The sequence below is a fragment of the Neomonachus schauinslandi genome, chromosome 4, assembly GCF_002201575.2.
Source record: "Neomonachus schauinslandi chromosome 4, ASM220157v2, whole genome shotgun sequence".
Taxonomy (NCBI): Eukaryota; Metazoa; Chordata; class Mammalia; order Carnivora; family Phocidae; genus Neomonachus; species Neomonachus schauinslandi.
This window is the reverse complement of record NC_058406.1, coordinates 94,152,135-94,169,499: the sequence shown is the minus strand read 5'-3', so window position 1 is coordinate 94,169,499 and position 17,365 is coordinate 94,152,135. Positions and strand designations below refer to the sequence as shown.

The 17,365-nt window shown below is 37.9% G+C and overlaps 1 protein-coding gene across 2 annotated transcripts in view; it reads right to left on the bottom strand.

Annotated features, from left to right (window-relative positions):
* The window catches only part of MAGI3 (membrane associated guanylate kinase, WW and PDZ domain containing 3), a 242,179-nt gene that overhangs the window by 66,073 nt on the left and 158,741 nt on the right, over window positions 1-17,365 (bottom strand). For both annotated transcript variants that reach the window (XM_044914587.1, XM_021690023.1), the window contains exons 3-4: window positions 5,448-5,567; window positions 771-980 (exon numbers count right to left, since the gene is read on the bottom strand). In XM_044914587.1, the coding sequence (XP_044770522.1) occupies window positions 771-980; window positions 5,448-5,567 (330 nt within the window). The remainder of the gene's footprint in view (window positions 1-770; window positions 981-5,447; window positions 5,568-17,365) is intronic.

The following is a 17,365-nucleotide window of genomic DNA, read 5'->3' as shown; positions in this document are numbered from 1 at the left end:
AATTAGAAGGGTAAGAATCGGGGCGCCTGGGTGGCTCAGTCTTTAAGTGTCTGCCTTCGGCTCAGGTCATGATCTCAGGGTCCTGGGATAGAGCCGCAGAGGATCAGGCTCCCTGCTCAGCAGGGAGTCTGCTTCTCCCTACTCCCACCGCCCCCCGGCTCTCATGAATAAATAAATAAAATTAAAAAAAAAAAAAGGGTAAGAATCTCCTAAGCAAACACCACATTTTTTAGGGGTACTCAAAGGAAGATTCTTCACCACTAAATTTCTGTTGGTTTAGCATCTAATGAAAAATAAGAGTCAGGTTTGGAAATTTTTTTTTGAGTGATTCAGAATTTAAACTCAACATAGTGCTAACAAATCTTTCAGATAATTTTTACTGGCATATTTCTAACCCTCTGCAGTTTTAGTTGAAGGTTATATCTTAAAACTGTATTTTGTCCATATCCTGTAAAGTACGACTTAGGCTAACAAGATTCTCATATCTTGGAACCTCAAATCTTTTAAGCAGACGGATCATGGCATGTTATGTTATTACTAATGATAGCTTATTACAGACTTATCAAAACTGCCACTTGGTGCAACCTCAGTTCACCTTATAAGGCGGTTGACAGAGATACACTTCATTCCACACACAATCTCTTAAAAATAATTAGAATTGCATCACTTGCTCTACACATGCTCTGGGAAAGGTTTTACTACTTCCAGTTCAGTGTCATGTTCAAGTCAACCCGGAAGATCAGTTAGAATTTGTTCATCTGTTTACAAACCTGCAGTTCCACTGCCATTAACAGCTTCCTTGTCCTCATCTTCTTCCTCTTCAGGAAGAGAGCTGTCCATTCTTTCCATCTTGCTGACAGATGTAGTTCGTTTTCTCTGGGATTCGGTGTCAAACTCATTATCGAAGAGGACCTGATCAACTGGATCTGGCTGGAAAGGGCTGGGTTCTGCTGGAGGCTTGGGAGTTCCGTAGAAGTTTCCTGAAATGGACAAAATAACAGCAGCTGAAAGGACTGATTTGAATTGAGAGTCAGAACAACATGGTCCAGTGTATGTCTCTGCCCTGCTGCCTTATACTGAGGCTTCTGAATGGCCAAAAGGAAGGCCAAATGCTTCTTCTTGGGAGCAGAGGAGGGAGAAAGAACAGAAAGAACTAATTTCTCAAGTGCCCATATATATTCTAACATTATCTAACTTTTTAATACTATTTGTACTAAGGATAGATAGGAAGTTGACTTCGTGTACACAGATTATTTATTCCTATAGGGCTTGCTTTGCATGGGCTCTAAATTAGGGCCTGATTTGTGAATTTAAATGCATCAATGCTCTTGTGTAAGACTAATTGGTATAGGAAGTGGGAGTAAAGGAAGAGAAAACGAACTCAAATAATTTTGTTCTGATGTGTAACATAATGAACTATTTTGGTAAAATGAGAAAATATGTGGGTAAAGGATAAAGCTAAGAACCAGTGTGTGCTGAAATGTAGGCTGTTTATGTAAAAGTAATTTTTAGGTTCTCTGAGCATTCTAATTATATGATTTTATTTGACAATTTATTGAACAAATAGAGACATTATTAGCATAATTCAATATTGGCTTACTCTCAGGAAAGCAAGAAATACTTTAATATTCTAAGTCTTGAGGATTAGGAATTTTTGCAGTAAAAATAAATATTCCAGAGTAGAATGAAAACAATTGAGTATCTTCTTAATTTGTCATGCAGTTCCCAGTAGGCAGTCAAGTACAATGGAAAACCACTCAAAAGGTCTAACTACATTAACAGTTTTTGGCTCCTGCTGGTTTCAACCTTTTATCAGCCACTATGCTAATGCTATCGAAAGATGTGGTTAGGGAATAAAATATTCATGATCTTCTTTCATTTATTTATTTTTAAAAATCACACCTTCTAATGAAATTCCTGGGCTCCTAAGGAGGCAATTAAAATGCTCATCACATAAAGCAAATTAATGGGGTATACAATGAATTATTTGTCCCAGATGAAAAAAAGTATAGGTTGTTCACCATAATACTGAGGCAAATCTACAGATCACTTTACCTTTGGTCATGTGTGCCTTGAGGGAAAAGCATTAAGATAAATTCTTTGGACGTGTGACTTTGGGTGGTAATTGTCATTAAAATATTCAAGACAAAACAATGAAATCAAACCAAAAAATTTTTCAACTACATCTTGCCTCTCCCCACTCAACTACTCCCTTGCTCCCAAATCCACATCTGAAATGGAGTTACCCGTCAGGCAGATGGATGCGAAGATTTGTATTTAAAACAGACTCAGAGAGTCTCTGCAAACTTTCTAGCCTACAGTAAAACAAGGACCCAGTGAAGAGGCCATCTCACACTTCTCTGGGGCAGAGGGCCCAGAAACGTCCCAAAGAGAGGTCTGGTTGGGGAACAGGATGCTCCAGGATCTCAATTTTTCCTGCATTGTGTCCAACAATCACGCTACCCAGGAATTTGGACATTCCGTGACAAAAATCAAACATCCACCTTCCCTAAGGACGGTAGTTCTAGTAGCAACACTAGATACACATTTTATTGCGTAGTCTTAGTAATTATTATCTCACTCTAGGAAGTTTAACTGTTTTCTAGGGTGAAATCAGACAAATTTAGGGTATTTTGATTGCCACCCATGATCATTAAGATTTTAGGACTTCATAACAAATTCTGGCAGTTTCCTTATTTAAACACAATTATTGGACTTAAAGAAAACTAGCGTTGCTTATAAGGAAATTAGGCCTATTTTTCTTGAGTTGTTGGTAAGTATCAAGATTTCAGATACAGCAATGCATAAAAACGACATGGTTTGTGAATCCTGACTATAGGTATTGACAGAAAAGGTTTTCATCTTTTTGAAGCTGTTTTAGAAGGATTTTTTCCCCTTTTTTCTTCTCTGAAGGTTTTTTCATTTTTCAAAAAGAACTACCAACTATTAAATATTTTAAATACATACAGAATCAGAGACAATTGTATTAGACACATCCTTATTTGTTTATTTAACTTCTGCCGGATTCCTTTCAGGTCTCCCTTTTGTCCCCCTCTTTAAGGACATACATACACGGTCACATGTTCAATTAAGGCCATAACTTCCTGTCAGTCCTTCCCATGCTCTCCCTGAGTTGTTCTGAAGTTGGTATGTGTCATTTCCCTGCACACTGTGTAAAACTAGGATGTATGTATATGCACATATAACATATAAATACCATTGTTCTCATAAAAGGTTCATAAAGGTTTTTCTAACATTTCGTACCTTTTTTTATAAACAGTATGCTCTATGTGTTCTCTTGCAACTTTCCTTTTATACAATTATATTTCTAGGACTTATTCCTGTTCATTCATGTAGATTCAAGTTTATTGAATTGCTGTATAATAGTCCGTTTTCATGAACAAGTTAAAATGCATTTTATGAATTCCCCTACTAAAACAGAGTTGTTTCCATTCTCTCACTATTTCAAATAACGCTGTAATGATTGTTCTGGTATGTGACTACATATGCACATAGATAAAGATTTCTCTAGAGCAGGCATCCAGAGAGGGAACTGCTGGGTCAGAGCTAAGTGCATCTTCAAATTTACTAGCTATTGCCAAAATGCTCCCCAAAGGATTGTATCATTTTATACTCTTGCCAGCAGTATATGGGAGTTTCCACTTCTCACAATTATCAGACTTTAAAATTTCTGTCAACCTGATGGGTGTGAAATGGTACATTTCAATTTGCATTTCCTTTAAATTTAGCACACAGCAATTATAATATGTAATATGCCACTTTGTCATCGCCCATGTTCTTATACTTAACAGAGGAAAATGAGGGAGAATGTCTTTGTGATCTAAGGACAGAGAAGGACTTCTTAAACAAAACTTCAAAAGCACAAACCCTAAGAAAAACAGTGATAAATCTGACATATAAAAACTAAGGATTTCTGCTTAATGAAGAAACACATGGACAAGCATAGTAAGTGACAGAACGGGAGAAAATATCTATATCCAATAAGGAATTAATGTCTAAATAAATATCTAAATATCTAAGGAATGTCCACAAACTGGAATGTGGATTGAGATCCCACTTTTAAAAAAAATGTACAGTACAAATGAAAAGACAATTTGCGGAAGTCCAAAACACTAACAAGCATATAAAAAGATATTCCAACTCTCTGACAACCAGAGAAGCTAGAATTAAAAGGAGATCCCACTTCTACAACCATCAGATTGGCAAAATGATACATCTGGACGGTGAGGACATGGAATCCTTATTCTAGCTGCTACAGGAACCAACCCCTCAAGCATGGCTGGCGGGAAAGCAGCTGCAGAGCTGCCTCGACTCCTTCATCAGATTTAGTACCTGCAGACCTTATAGCCCGACAGTTCTGCCCCTGGGTATATGTGCCACGGACATCCTCACACAGGTCTAGAAGAAGAGGATGCTGCAGCTCTATCTGTGGTGAGGGGGTGCTGGAAGCAATCTGGAAGTCAATTACTATAAGAGGGGTTAAGTAGAATGCAGTGGATCGCTGTGCAGTAGTTAAAAAAGCAATGAATTACATGTAAATTCACAATATGGAGTGCTGTGCAGTGGTTAAAAAAAGCAATGAATTACATGTAAATATAGGACAGAGACATGGATGAATCTAAAAAACACTGAAATAACTGAGAACACTTAAAAACTGAATGAGATATAGAACACAGTCCAGATGCAAATAATACATGCATGCACAGAAGACACATTTTGCGAGAATGCATATGAACAAAAGCATACAGATTAAACACATCCGAATGGTTGCCTCTAAAAGGGAGGTGAATGAGGCCAGGCTATTGGCCTCAAAATAAAAAATACGTAGTGGTCACTTCCTCTCAGAAGTCTTCACTGGCCACCTTATCTAAATAAGACGTTTCTACTCTTTTCTTTAAAGCTCTTATTTTTGTTTTCTTCATAACGTCTCCTTTTATAGTGATTTTGCTTGTTGTCTGACTGCTTTTCCTACTCGGATATAGGATTTATTAAGGCAGTACCATTTCAGTATTGTTCACCACAGTATCTCTAGCATGTTGTAGGTACTTAATAAATGGGTTGTTGAATGAACGAATGAATGAATGAGTTGTGGGAGCTAAGCCCAGAAAGCACAGCTGGGGCAAACTGAGCAGGCAAAAAGGAAATCACAGAAGAATTACTACAAAATATGCAAACTGCCTGTTTTGAAGGATTTCAATATATTCTTCACAATCAGCTTTATAATATGATGGAACGCTTCTGCTTAATTACTTAATCCCATTTTAGGTAGTAAATTACAAACAGGCTAACCAAAAGAAAACTTTCCCAAAGACCAACAGAAGACAATTTAAAAAAAAATATTTTACTGATCAATTTCCCTTTGAAGTAATTCCAACCATTCAGATAGTTCTCTGGGTTGCTGCTGTTGTCAATATTTGGGGACATACCATCATACGTTCCACTTTCTAATAATGCTCCACTCTCTTCCAGTGCTTTGAACTGTTCAACAGAAATGAAATTATAGTCCACCCCTGGTACTTCCCCATCCCTGGGGGCCCTTGTAGTGCCTAAGGAAAAAAAAAACAAGAAAAAAAATAGGTTGCTTTTAAACTTACAAAATATTGAGAATAATAGAAAATACAGTCTATAGAGAACACATGGGAGAAACACACTACTGAATATATGTACCTTCTAGAAAGACAACCAGAAAATCTTAGGCAACATTTTTTAGGTGAAATAGGACAATAATGTAGGATGACTAAATATACTTTAATATAATCTACAGATAGCTACGAAATACAAACCACAAAGACTAAAAAGAGTTCTAGTGTCAAATTAACATCTGAAGGAAAGATAAATCTACCAATGATAAGACTTCATATTTTGGGGGACATGGTTATTCTTTTTTTTTTAATTGAAGTATAGCTGACACACAATATTAGTTTCAGTGTATACAGATTTCATTTTTATCAAGCTACCTTATGTATTTTTCTTCTTTACTTATTTATTTGCGAGAGAGAGAATGAGAGACAGAGAGCATGAGAGGGAGGAGGGTCAGAGGGAGAAGCAGACTCCCTGCTAAGCAGGGAGCCCAATGTGGGACTCGATCCCGGGACTCCAGGATCATGACCTGAGCTGAAGGCAGTCGCTTAACCAACTGAGCCACCCAGGTGCCCTAAAGTAAAATCTTTTAGATCAAAGTATAAATTCAGGTATGGCAGCATTGCTACATTTGACTGAATTTTACTGAATATGATTCAACGTTTCTGTGAACTGATACTAGAAAAATTATTTCAAATAGTAGAGAATACAAAAAAAGAGACCCAAGTATTTAGCCTCAAAACAGAGTTGGGATATTGCAGCAAATCCTGCACAAGAATCCCTTTCCAGATCTTTTCTTCCACTTATGCTCCCTAGTCATTAATGGCGCTCCAAGCCAGAGGGCAGAGAGTCCGCCATCTTGGGTTCCTCCCTCTATTCCACATCTGGTTAGGAAATCTGGTTGATTCCATCTCCTCAATACCTCTAGGGTTTATACACTTTTCTTCATTTTCACACTCATCTAATTCATATCACTATCTATGGTCTGTTTTGTTGGTCTCATAGGGTCAACCCTTACTTCTCCCTGGCTATGGCCCTTATCTAGACTGCAGCCAGTGACATCTCTAAAACAATCATCTGAGCAAAAAACCTCTAAATCTATCAAAGGTTTCCCATGATCTTTAGCAATAACAATCCTCTTCAGGTTCTTTTTTGCCTCACCCCTTTAACATTCTAGGCTTTAACCATAATAGTTTTTTTTTTTTTTTTTTTTGTTCTTTTAATGTTCCTTACACTTGCTTACCTCCACAAGGCCTTTCTCCAAGTCATCCCTTTCCCTGGAAGACTTCCTCTTCCCTTTCCCACTCTTACCTCAGCTGACATCTACTCATCCTTTACATCCTGGCTTAAGAAGTTTCTTTAGAGGACCTTCCCTGACTCCCACCTGGGATGGAACATGAAGGAATGATGTCTACATGGTTCAAACTAATAGTCCCAAGTCTTAACACAGTGAAAGAATCATAGTAGGTACTCGATATAGACAGTGGTCACGTAAATTATGTGAAATTTCACACAAATATAATTAGTACAGTACCTGGAAATATGCTATTATTATAATTAATGGAAGATTATTAATTGCTCTTACTTTTTAGTTGTATTACATTCTATTATATTCTGTAACCTGAAAAAAATTCACAAAGGTGATAATAAAACATTAATGGCAACAATCTCAGAAAATGATTTAGCCAATACTATAAGCAACAAAGTATATTCAATAAGTTTCTCCCTTGTTCTTACTGAACTTTTTATTTTTAAAATGAGCATTTCTTTATCTGTTTTATATCACAGAGGATAAAAAAGCTGGAAAACATAACTTTTTTTGTTAAAATATTTTTGTCATTGTCAAATTTTTGTTTTCTCATGCATTGGCTAAACTACATTGTTAGATTCCCCAAATCAACAGCTTTTAGCTCCATATTAACTAAAAATTAACATTGGAAAATAAATTTAATGATTAAATTTAACATTTATAATTATCTGTGATAGAAAAACGTGGCCACATATTTTGTACCTCCTCTCATTAAGAGATGGGGTGGCCTACTGCTTCACCTCTGAAATCTGGACTGGATTTACGATTTGCTTTGAAAAGTTTAATGTGGAGGATGTGATGTTGTACAAGTTCAGGAGTCTAGACTTCCATCTTTGCTTTCTTGGAATGGTTCCACCACCAAGTATGGAAGTCCAGGTTACACTACGATGAGAGAGCCCCAGCCAACAAACAGCACCAAGGTTCCAGACATGTGAGAGAGGCCATCTTAGCCCCTCCAACCCCAGTGGAGGTGCCAACGACTGCAGCCACATAAGTGGTCCCGGTTGAGCTCATCTAACTCATGGAATCATGAGAAATAATACATGATGGTTATTTTAAGCCATTAAGTTCTAGGGTGATTTGTTATGCAGCAAAGGCTAATTGAAATATTATCCAAATAAACTCTACTATAAAATATACTGATTATAGGGCACCTGGGTGGCTCAGTTGGTTAAGCGACTGCCTTCGGCTCAGGTCATGATCCTGGAGTCCCTGGATCGAGTCCCACATCGGGCTCCCTGCTCAGCAGGGAGTGTGCTTCGTCCTCTGACCCTATCCTCTCTCATGTGTTCTCTCTCTCTCAAATAAATAAATAAAATCTTTAAAATATATATATACTGATTATATAAAACCTGAAAAACCCGATTTAAGAGCAAACCATATTATAGATATTACTATAGAAAGAGCACTGATGCAAGGGGCAGGAGCTACTCCATGTTTTAGTCTGGAATTGTTAGTAATGATACGATTTTAAGCAAGCACTTAATCCCTCTGTGCTTCATTCTCTTTCTGCAAAGTGGTGTTAAGCAAGGTGATGTTCATGATGCTTTCCATGAGTAGATATGAAATGCCATGTGTGACACATATATATATTTCCAAGACTTAAAAAGAAGATTTAATGTTACTTCTCTACAAATATAGGTATTACAAATTTTCACATCCTCTCTCCAAAAACGTGTAATCTCAATACACATAAAAGTTCTCTCCTTTCATCTACCCTACCCTATTGCCTTCAGCATTCCAGAAAACTTATATTGGTATTCTCCTGATACTCTATATATTTAATGTAAAGCTTTCTATATCACCTCTAGTCCCTACTATATTTCTTTTTACATAAAAATTCCTCCAAGTTCTGTTTACTCACAGTCTCCCAACTCCTCTCTTCTGTCTCTTGAGCCCATTCCAATTACATCACTGCCCCAACCACTCCACTGAGACAATCTGCTGTGTTCATCAGGAGTCTCGACTTTGCTTAACCCAATGCTCAAGTCTCAGTCCTCATATTACCTGACCTATCAAGATTTGATATAACTGATCATTCCCCTCTTGTTTTATTCTGAAATATACAGACAGGTACATAAGACATATATGTAAAGTTTGACAAGTAATAATAAAGCAAACCCACCCAAGTGAAGAAACAGTATCACCAGGAGACCAAAAGCCCCCTTGTACGCCTCCAATCATAAATCTCTCCTTCCCCCCACCCCCAAAAGTACCCACCATCTTGACATTTGTGATGATGATTTCCTTTCTTCTTTAAATTTTTTTTTTTACCAACTACATAATGCATTCCTAAGCAACAAAGCTTAGTTTTGCCTCTTTTGTAATTTCATATGAACAGAATCATGCCATATGCATCCTTTTATGTCCACATTAACACTTGGAGTCAGGTTTTTAAACTTCTGCCAACATGTGAAGGCATCTCACTGTGTATTTAATGTGCAACTGATTTATGAGATCACACATTCTTTTTCAAATATTTACTAGCCATAGAGATTTCTTCTGTTGTGAAGTGACTGTTCAAGGCTTTTGCCACTTCTCTGTTGGTTTGCCTATCTTCTAAAACTTGACTTATAGTTCTTTACTACAGTACTTCATCAAATCTAAGTAATCAACAGCTTCCAAAATGCACCACTATTTTATCACTAAAAAAGAAAACTGGCAATTAAAATCAAAAGATTACATCTACTGTAAGATACAATACAATTGTAGAGAGGCTAACATGTGAAATAACTGTGTCTTACTATTGATAAAGCACTGCAGTCCTTTGTCAGATATACGTGTTGCAAAGGGGGTTTCTGCAAAAATGTGAAATAAGGGGGAGCCTGGGTGGCACAGTCGGTTGGGCATCCGATTACTGGTTTTGACTTGGGTCATGGTCTCCAGCCCCACGGCAGGCTCTGTGCTCAGAGTAGTCTGCTTAAGATTCTCTCTCCCTGGGGCGCCTGGGTGGCTCAGTTGGTTGGGCGACTGCCTTCGGCTCGGGTCATGATCCTGGAGTCCCGGGATCGAGTCCCGCATCGGGCTCCCTGCTCGGCAGGGAGTCTGCTTCTCCCTCTGACCCTCTTCCCTCTCATGCTGTCTCTCATTCTCTCTCTCTCAAATAAATAAATAAAATCTTTAAAAAAAAAAAAAATTCTCTCTCCCTTTCCAACTCTGCCCCTCCCACTCATGCTTTCTCTCTAAAACGAATAAATAAATCTTTTTTAAAAAATGCTTTCTAGAAACAGTACTTTCTGCAAAATCATGTTCCCCAAATAGTGGAGATTACCGAGAAAACAGGGTCAGGGTTGATTTCTCAAAACCTATTGCAACTTTGTAACCAGAGCCTAGCAAAATCAGTAACAACCCTAATTAAAAACACTAAGACAGCTTAAAAGATATTTTAAATTCCTGATAAAAATACCAGTGTAAATAAAATACTTTGTCTTTAAATAACAATTTTAAAAAAAGAACAGATAGCTTGACAGGGGTATAAGGAGGGTTGGAGCTACTGAATAATGAAGATAAGGCAAAAGGTGCAATAAATAAATGATTTTTAAGATAAAGTACATGTCCAAATTGAGAAAAGAGGCCAAATCGAGGTGAATGGGCATTATGTACAGTGCATGCAACATTCAACTATGTTTGTATATTCTGTTTACTTGCTGCTACTTGATGACACAAAACATTAGCTTGCTGGGGAAAATGGAGTAAGAACCAATATTACCTCCATTAAATTGACATCATTATCCCACCTACTTACCAATCATATATGAACTTACTTGTGTTACAGAAACAAACATTGTAGCAGAATAGACAGTATCTTCTCCCACTCTGATTTTTTTCATCTTTTTTAATGGTCTTTTAATGATAGTAGTTTTTCATTTTATTGTAGTCAAATTTATCAATCCTTTCCTTTACAGCTAATGCTTCTGTGTCTTGTTGAAGAAATCCTTCCTAAGGCCATGGAGACATTCTATATTCTTTGTAAAAGCATTACAACTTTGCCTTTCACACCTAGTACTTTAATGCACTAAAACAGATCTTATTCGGCCTGATGGGAGGTAGTAGTCCAACTAATTTTTTTCCAGATGGCTGTTCAACACACTTATTGAAAAGTCAATTATTTTCCCCTCTGATCAGGCAAAGTCACTTCTTTCATAGAAATCTCATATAGAAATGCTTAGATAAAACTGGATGTGTTATTGGGCTATTACATCCTATTTACCCACTGACCAGTCCTGCACTATTATCATGGTGCTATAATTAATACATTTCTATGATAAATCTTGGTATAGAATAGAAAAAGTCCACCTATTTTGTTTTCTCTATTTACAGCCCTTCCATATAAAACCTGGAATCAGAGAAATAGGCTAAGAATGCTGGAATTTTTATGGGATTAGAATGAATCTATTAATCAATTTAAGGAGAACTCCTGTCTTCACCATATTGAATCTTTAATCCAGGAACAAGAAATCGGTCAGTATATTCAGATCTTCTTTATGGCCCCTTAATTTTAACTTACAGAAGTCTTTACACTTCTTTAGAGATTAATTTCTAGGTATTTCAAATGCCTATATGCTATTATAAATATCTTTTTGTAAATTTTCATTTTCTAATTATTAATGATATAAAAGAAAACAACTGTGGGAATCTACTTGGTCACTTTATTTGAATATAACTGACCCACAATCAAATTCACTAAACTCACAATTCTGTGAGTCTTGGAACTCATCACTCCTAAAGGTTTTCTCAGGACCCTGTGGAAGCTGCTGATCTGCTGTCACTGTAGTTCTGTGATTAACAGAATCTCATATACATAGAATCATACACTGATTCCAGTAGTGGTTTGTACCTGGCCTCTTTCATTTGGCATGATGCTCTTGAGATCGATCCATGTTGTGGTTCAATAACCTTTTATTGCCAAGTGGTATTCTATTGCACAGATATACCAAAATTTGATTAGGCATTCACCATTGAAGGGCATTTGGGCCGGTTCCAGATTTGGGGCATTATAAATAAAGCAGCTATAAACTTACAAGTCCTTGGGCAGACATATATTTAAATTTATGTTGAGTTAATACCTAGGAGTGGAAATGCTAGGCCATATGGTAAGTGTTATGTTTAAAAGAAAATGTCCCAAAGTAAATATACTTTGCATTCTCACCAACTCCTAGATGAGAGCTGCAGTTGATAGACATTAGTGTTTCCACGTAGGGATCCCTCCTTGAAGTCTCTTGGCCAATTTACTTTTTCTAAATCCCCAGAAAAATCAGTTGATAGGGAAAATGAGGAAACAAAGTATTATAATTCTCCTGTGAGAATTGAAGCTTAATCATCTGACACAGAGATGTTACTGATTTGAAGGAATCTAAAAATATCAACTGAAAGCAAGAGCAGAAAATACTGACAAATGAAACCGAATGGTCAAGTTGACATTTCTAGGCACTAGGACAGAAGCACATGGGAGAGCAGCATTCACAATCCACTTGTCAGTCTTACTTGCAGCTGTTCCTGAGCTACAAGTGTGAGGTCAAGGCCCTGTCTGCTAACAGTGAGTCTTTCTTGCAAATACAATATTAGCGCAGTTAGATGCATTTATACTTTATATAAATCTTATGAGTGGTGTTCTCCAAAAATCACAGGTTTTGAAGGCTAAATAAGTCCTTAAATCAGCAGTTCTGATGTGTGATTCTATGTAATGATGTTAACCTTGAAGGGGGATCTGAATGTTATTTGAATACTACCCAACAATGTCCCTTGGCATTTTCCACTGCTTGAGTATGTTGCTATGAGTTTCAGTGCTTTGTAAATCCCTTTAATAGAAGAAATGCAGAGAGAAGTGAATGTTGTTGTGGAACACTCCAACCTGAACTCAGAAACTGGTGTAAAATCTGAAGTAAAAGCAATATAGATTTCAATGGCAAAACCAAAATCAGGGCAAGGAGACAACATATTTTCATCATTAAAAAAGAAAACAAGCTTATTCAAGAAAACAACCTAATGCCCAATCTGAAGATGCTTTTGGACACACACTTAACAATTTGAGGGGCATCGACGCAATACGAATTTTTTTTTTTTTTTTACTGTCTGGAATACTTGTTACCAAAGTCAAAACTATCAAATAATACAAGTGATACTTTTTGTACAATTTAATTTTAGAAGTGAAAATTTCAAATAGGATATAATGTGTAGATTTATCTTTCAAACTTTTAACTGATTTTTATTTGGCATTTGTTTTGTATAAATGTTTCCTTCTTTAATGTTTTCTATTAGCAAATGTATCAAGAAGAGACAAGTGTTGAAAAGTGTTATTATAGCCTTGTTTTGTTGATTTACAATAATAATAAACCAGGTGATTTTTCAAGTGCTTGGTACACCCAGGAGAATCCATTCCATGCCATGGTGTTTGTAGCCATCATTCCTGCCATAAAAGTCAAGGGCAGCAGTCATATGGATTCCCAAGGTTAACCTGATTCAGCTAGTACTTCACCTCAATCAACCACAATTTATACTGTGATTAAATTGTGATGCCAGATGGGGAGCAAGATGGCGGAGGAGTAGGAGACCTGGATTTCGTCTGGTCTCAGGAATTCAGCTGGATAGGGATCAAACCATTCTGAACACCTACGAACTCAACAGGAGATCGAAGAAAAGAATAGCAACAACTCTCTGAACAGAAAAGTGACCACTTTCTGGAAGGTAGGACGTGTGGAGAAGTGAATCTGACGTGATATTCAGGAGGATAGACAGCGGGGGAGGGGCCCTCCGTTGGCCGCTTCCGGCAAGTGACAGAGCCGGGGAGCACAAAATCAGAACTTTTAGAAGTCAGCTCCACTGTGCTCACTTCAGCAGCACATATACTAAAATTAGAAGTCGGCTCCGCTGAGGGACGTTGCTCCAGTGACTAAGCGAGGGGTGGAACCCTTGCTGGGACAGTGTGGTCTCAGGACCCTCGGGGTCACAGAAAGACCGGGGGTGCCTGAGTGCTGCAGAGCTCCCAGGGATCAGAGCAGGGAAGCCAGCTGCAGAGATGGAGCCCAGGCGCAGGCTCTCAGCTAGGGGTTGCCATAAACTGTGATCTGTGGCACAGTCGGGCCACTGCTCCTCCAGCAGGGACCCAACAAGCGGCAGATCCGGGGAGACTCCCCTTCCTCCCCCAGGAGGAGCAGCGCGGGAGTGCACCGCAGAGATCTGCTGGGTTTGGAGACTCCACACAGGGTCGTGCGCCAGAGAAAGAAACGCTTGGTCACAGGCCGGGTGAGCACGGAGTGTGGCAGGAGACCGGGGAGACGGGAGGGATTGACTGCTTTTCTCTGGGGGCGCACTGAGGAGCGGGGCCCTGAGTTCTCGGCTCCTCCGGGGAGGAGATTGGGAGGCCGCCATTTTCACTCACCTCCTCCAAAGCTGGATGGAAAGCTTGCAGGGAACAAAAGCTCCCGAGAGCAAACCCAAGCAAATTACTTAGCCCAGACCGGCAAGGGCGGGGCAATTCCGCCTCTGGCAAAGACATTTGGGAACCATGGCAACAGGCCCCTCCCCAAGAAGATCAGCAACAACAGCCAGCCAAGACCAAGTTTACCGATCAATGAGAATGGCAGAACTCCAGAGCTAGGGGAATACTGCACATAGAATCCATGGCTTTTTTACCATGATTCTTTAGTCTTTCAAAGTTAATTTTTTTAACTTTTTTTTAAATTTTTCTTTTTCCCTTTTTCAAACATCTTATCAATCCTTTTTTTAAAAAGTATTTTTTATTTTTCATTTTTAGAGTCATATTCTATCCCTTCATAGTAGTTACCATTATTTTTGGTATATATATGTAAGTTGTTCTCTCTTTAAAATTTTGGGATACAGTTTCTTCTAACAGATCAAAATATACCCTAAATCTCTAGTGTATGGCTTGTTCTAGTCTCCTGCCTAATCACATTCTCTTCCTTTTTTTTTTTTTAAATCCTCTTCTTTCTTTTTTCAACCAACTTCTTATCTTATCAATTCCTTTTATAAAATCTTTTATAATTTTCATCTTTACAGTCATATTCCATCCCTTCATCGTATTAACCCTTATTTTTATACGTATATAAGTTTTACTTTCTTTAAATTTTTGGGAAGCACGTTCTTCTAACAGACCAAAATATGCCCAAAATCTAGTGTGTGGCACTGATCTATGCACCAGCCTGATCATATTTGATCATATTCTGGTTTTTTTGGTCTTGTTTTGTTTTTGTTTGTTTTTATCTTATCTTTTTCTTTTTCCTTTCTTTCCCTTTCTTTTCCCCTGGTTTCAGGTCTTTTCTGATTAGTGTATATTTTCTGGGGACACTGTTACCCTGTTAGCATTTTGTTCTCTCATTCATCTATTCTCCTCTGGACAAAATGACAAGATGGAAAAAATCACCTCAACAAAAAGAACAAGAGGCAGTACCAACTGCCCGGGACCTAATCAATTCGGACATTAGTAACATGTCGGAACTAGAGTTCAGAATGAGGATTTTAAAAATACTACCTGGGCTTGAAAAAAATATGGAAGTTATTAGAGAAACCCTTTCTGGAGAAATAAAAAAACTAAAATCTAACCAAGTCGAAATCAAAAAGGCTATTAATGAGGTGCAATAAAAAATGGAGGCTCTAACTGCTAGGATAAATGAGGCAGAAGAGAGAATTAGTGATATAGAAGACCAAATGATGGAAAATAAAGAAGCTGAGAAAAGAGAGATAAACAACTACTGGATCACGAGGACAGAATTTGAGATATAAGTGATACTGTAAGACGAAACAACATTAGACTAATTGGGATCCCAGAAGAAGAAAAAAGAGAGAGAGGGGCAGAAGGTATTTTGGAGCAAATTATAGCAGAGAACTTCCCTAATTTGGGGAAGGAAACAGGCATCAAAATCCAGGAGGCACAGAGAACCCCTCTCAAAATCAATAAAAATAGGTCAACACCCTGACATCTAATAGTAAAATTTACGAGTCTCAGAGACAAAGAAAAAATCCTGAAAGCAGCTTGGGAGAAGAGATATGTAACCTACAATGGTAGAAACATTAGACTGGCAACAGACCTATCCACAGAGACCTGGCAGGCCAGAAAGGACTGGCATAATCTATTCAGAGCACTAAATGAGAAAAATATGCAGCCAAGAATACTATATCCAGCTAGACTGTCACTGAAAATAGAAGGAGAGATAAAAAGCTTCCAGGAAAAACAAAAACTAAAGGAATTTGCAAACACGAAACCAGCCCTACAAGAAATCTTGAAAGGGGTCCTCTAAGCAAAGAGAGAGCCTAAAAGCAACATAGACCAGAAAGGAACACAGACAATATACAGTAACAGTCACCCTACAGGCAATACAATGGCACTAAATTCCTATCTTTCAATAGTTACCCTGAATGTAAATGGGCTAAATGCCCCAATCAAAAAACACAGGGTATCAGATTGGATAAAAAAACAAGACCCATTGATATGCTATCTGCAAGAGACTCATTTTAGACCCAAAGACACCCCCAGATTGAAAGTGAAGGGGTGGAAAACCATTCACCATGCTAATGGACACCAAAAGAAAGCTGGGGTGGCAATCCTTGTATCAGACAAATTAGTTTTTAAACCAAAGACTGTAATAAGAGATGAGGAAGGACACTATATCATACTTAAAGGGTCTATCCAACAAGAAGGTCTAACAATGGTAAATATCTATGCCCCTAACATGGGAGCAGCCAATTATATAAGGCAATTAACAACAAAAGCAAAGAAACACATCGACAACAATACAATAATAGTGGGGGACTTTAACACCCCCTCACTGAAATGGACAGATCATCTAAGCAAAAGATCAACAAGGAAATAAAGACTTTAAATGACACACTGGACCAAATGGACTTCACAGATATATCCAGAACATTTCATCCCAAAGCAAAAGAATACACATTTTTCTCTAATGCCCATGGAACATTCTCCAGAATAGATCACATCCTAGGTCAAAAATCAGGTCCTAACAAGTACCAAAAGATTGGGATCATTCCCTGCATATTTTCAGACCACAATGCTTTGAAACTAGAGCTTAATCACAGAGGAAAGTCGGAAAGAACTCAAATACATGGAGGCTAAAGAGCATCCTACTAAAGAACGAATGGGTCAACTAGGAAATTAGAGAAGAATTTTAAAAATTCATGGAAACAAATGGAAATGAAAACACAACTGTTCAAAATCTTTGGGATGCAGCAAAGGAAGTCCTAAGAGGAAAGTATATAGCAATACAAGCCTTTCTCAAGAAACAAGGTCTCAAGTACACAACCTAACCCTACACCTAAAGGAGCTGGAGAAAGAACAGCAAATAAAGCCTAAACCCAGCAGGGGAAGAGAAATAACAAAGATCAGAGCAGAGATCAATGAAATAGAAATCAAAAGAACAGTAGAACAGATCAATGAAACTAGGAGCTGGTTCTTTGAAAGAATTAACAAGATTGATAAACCCT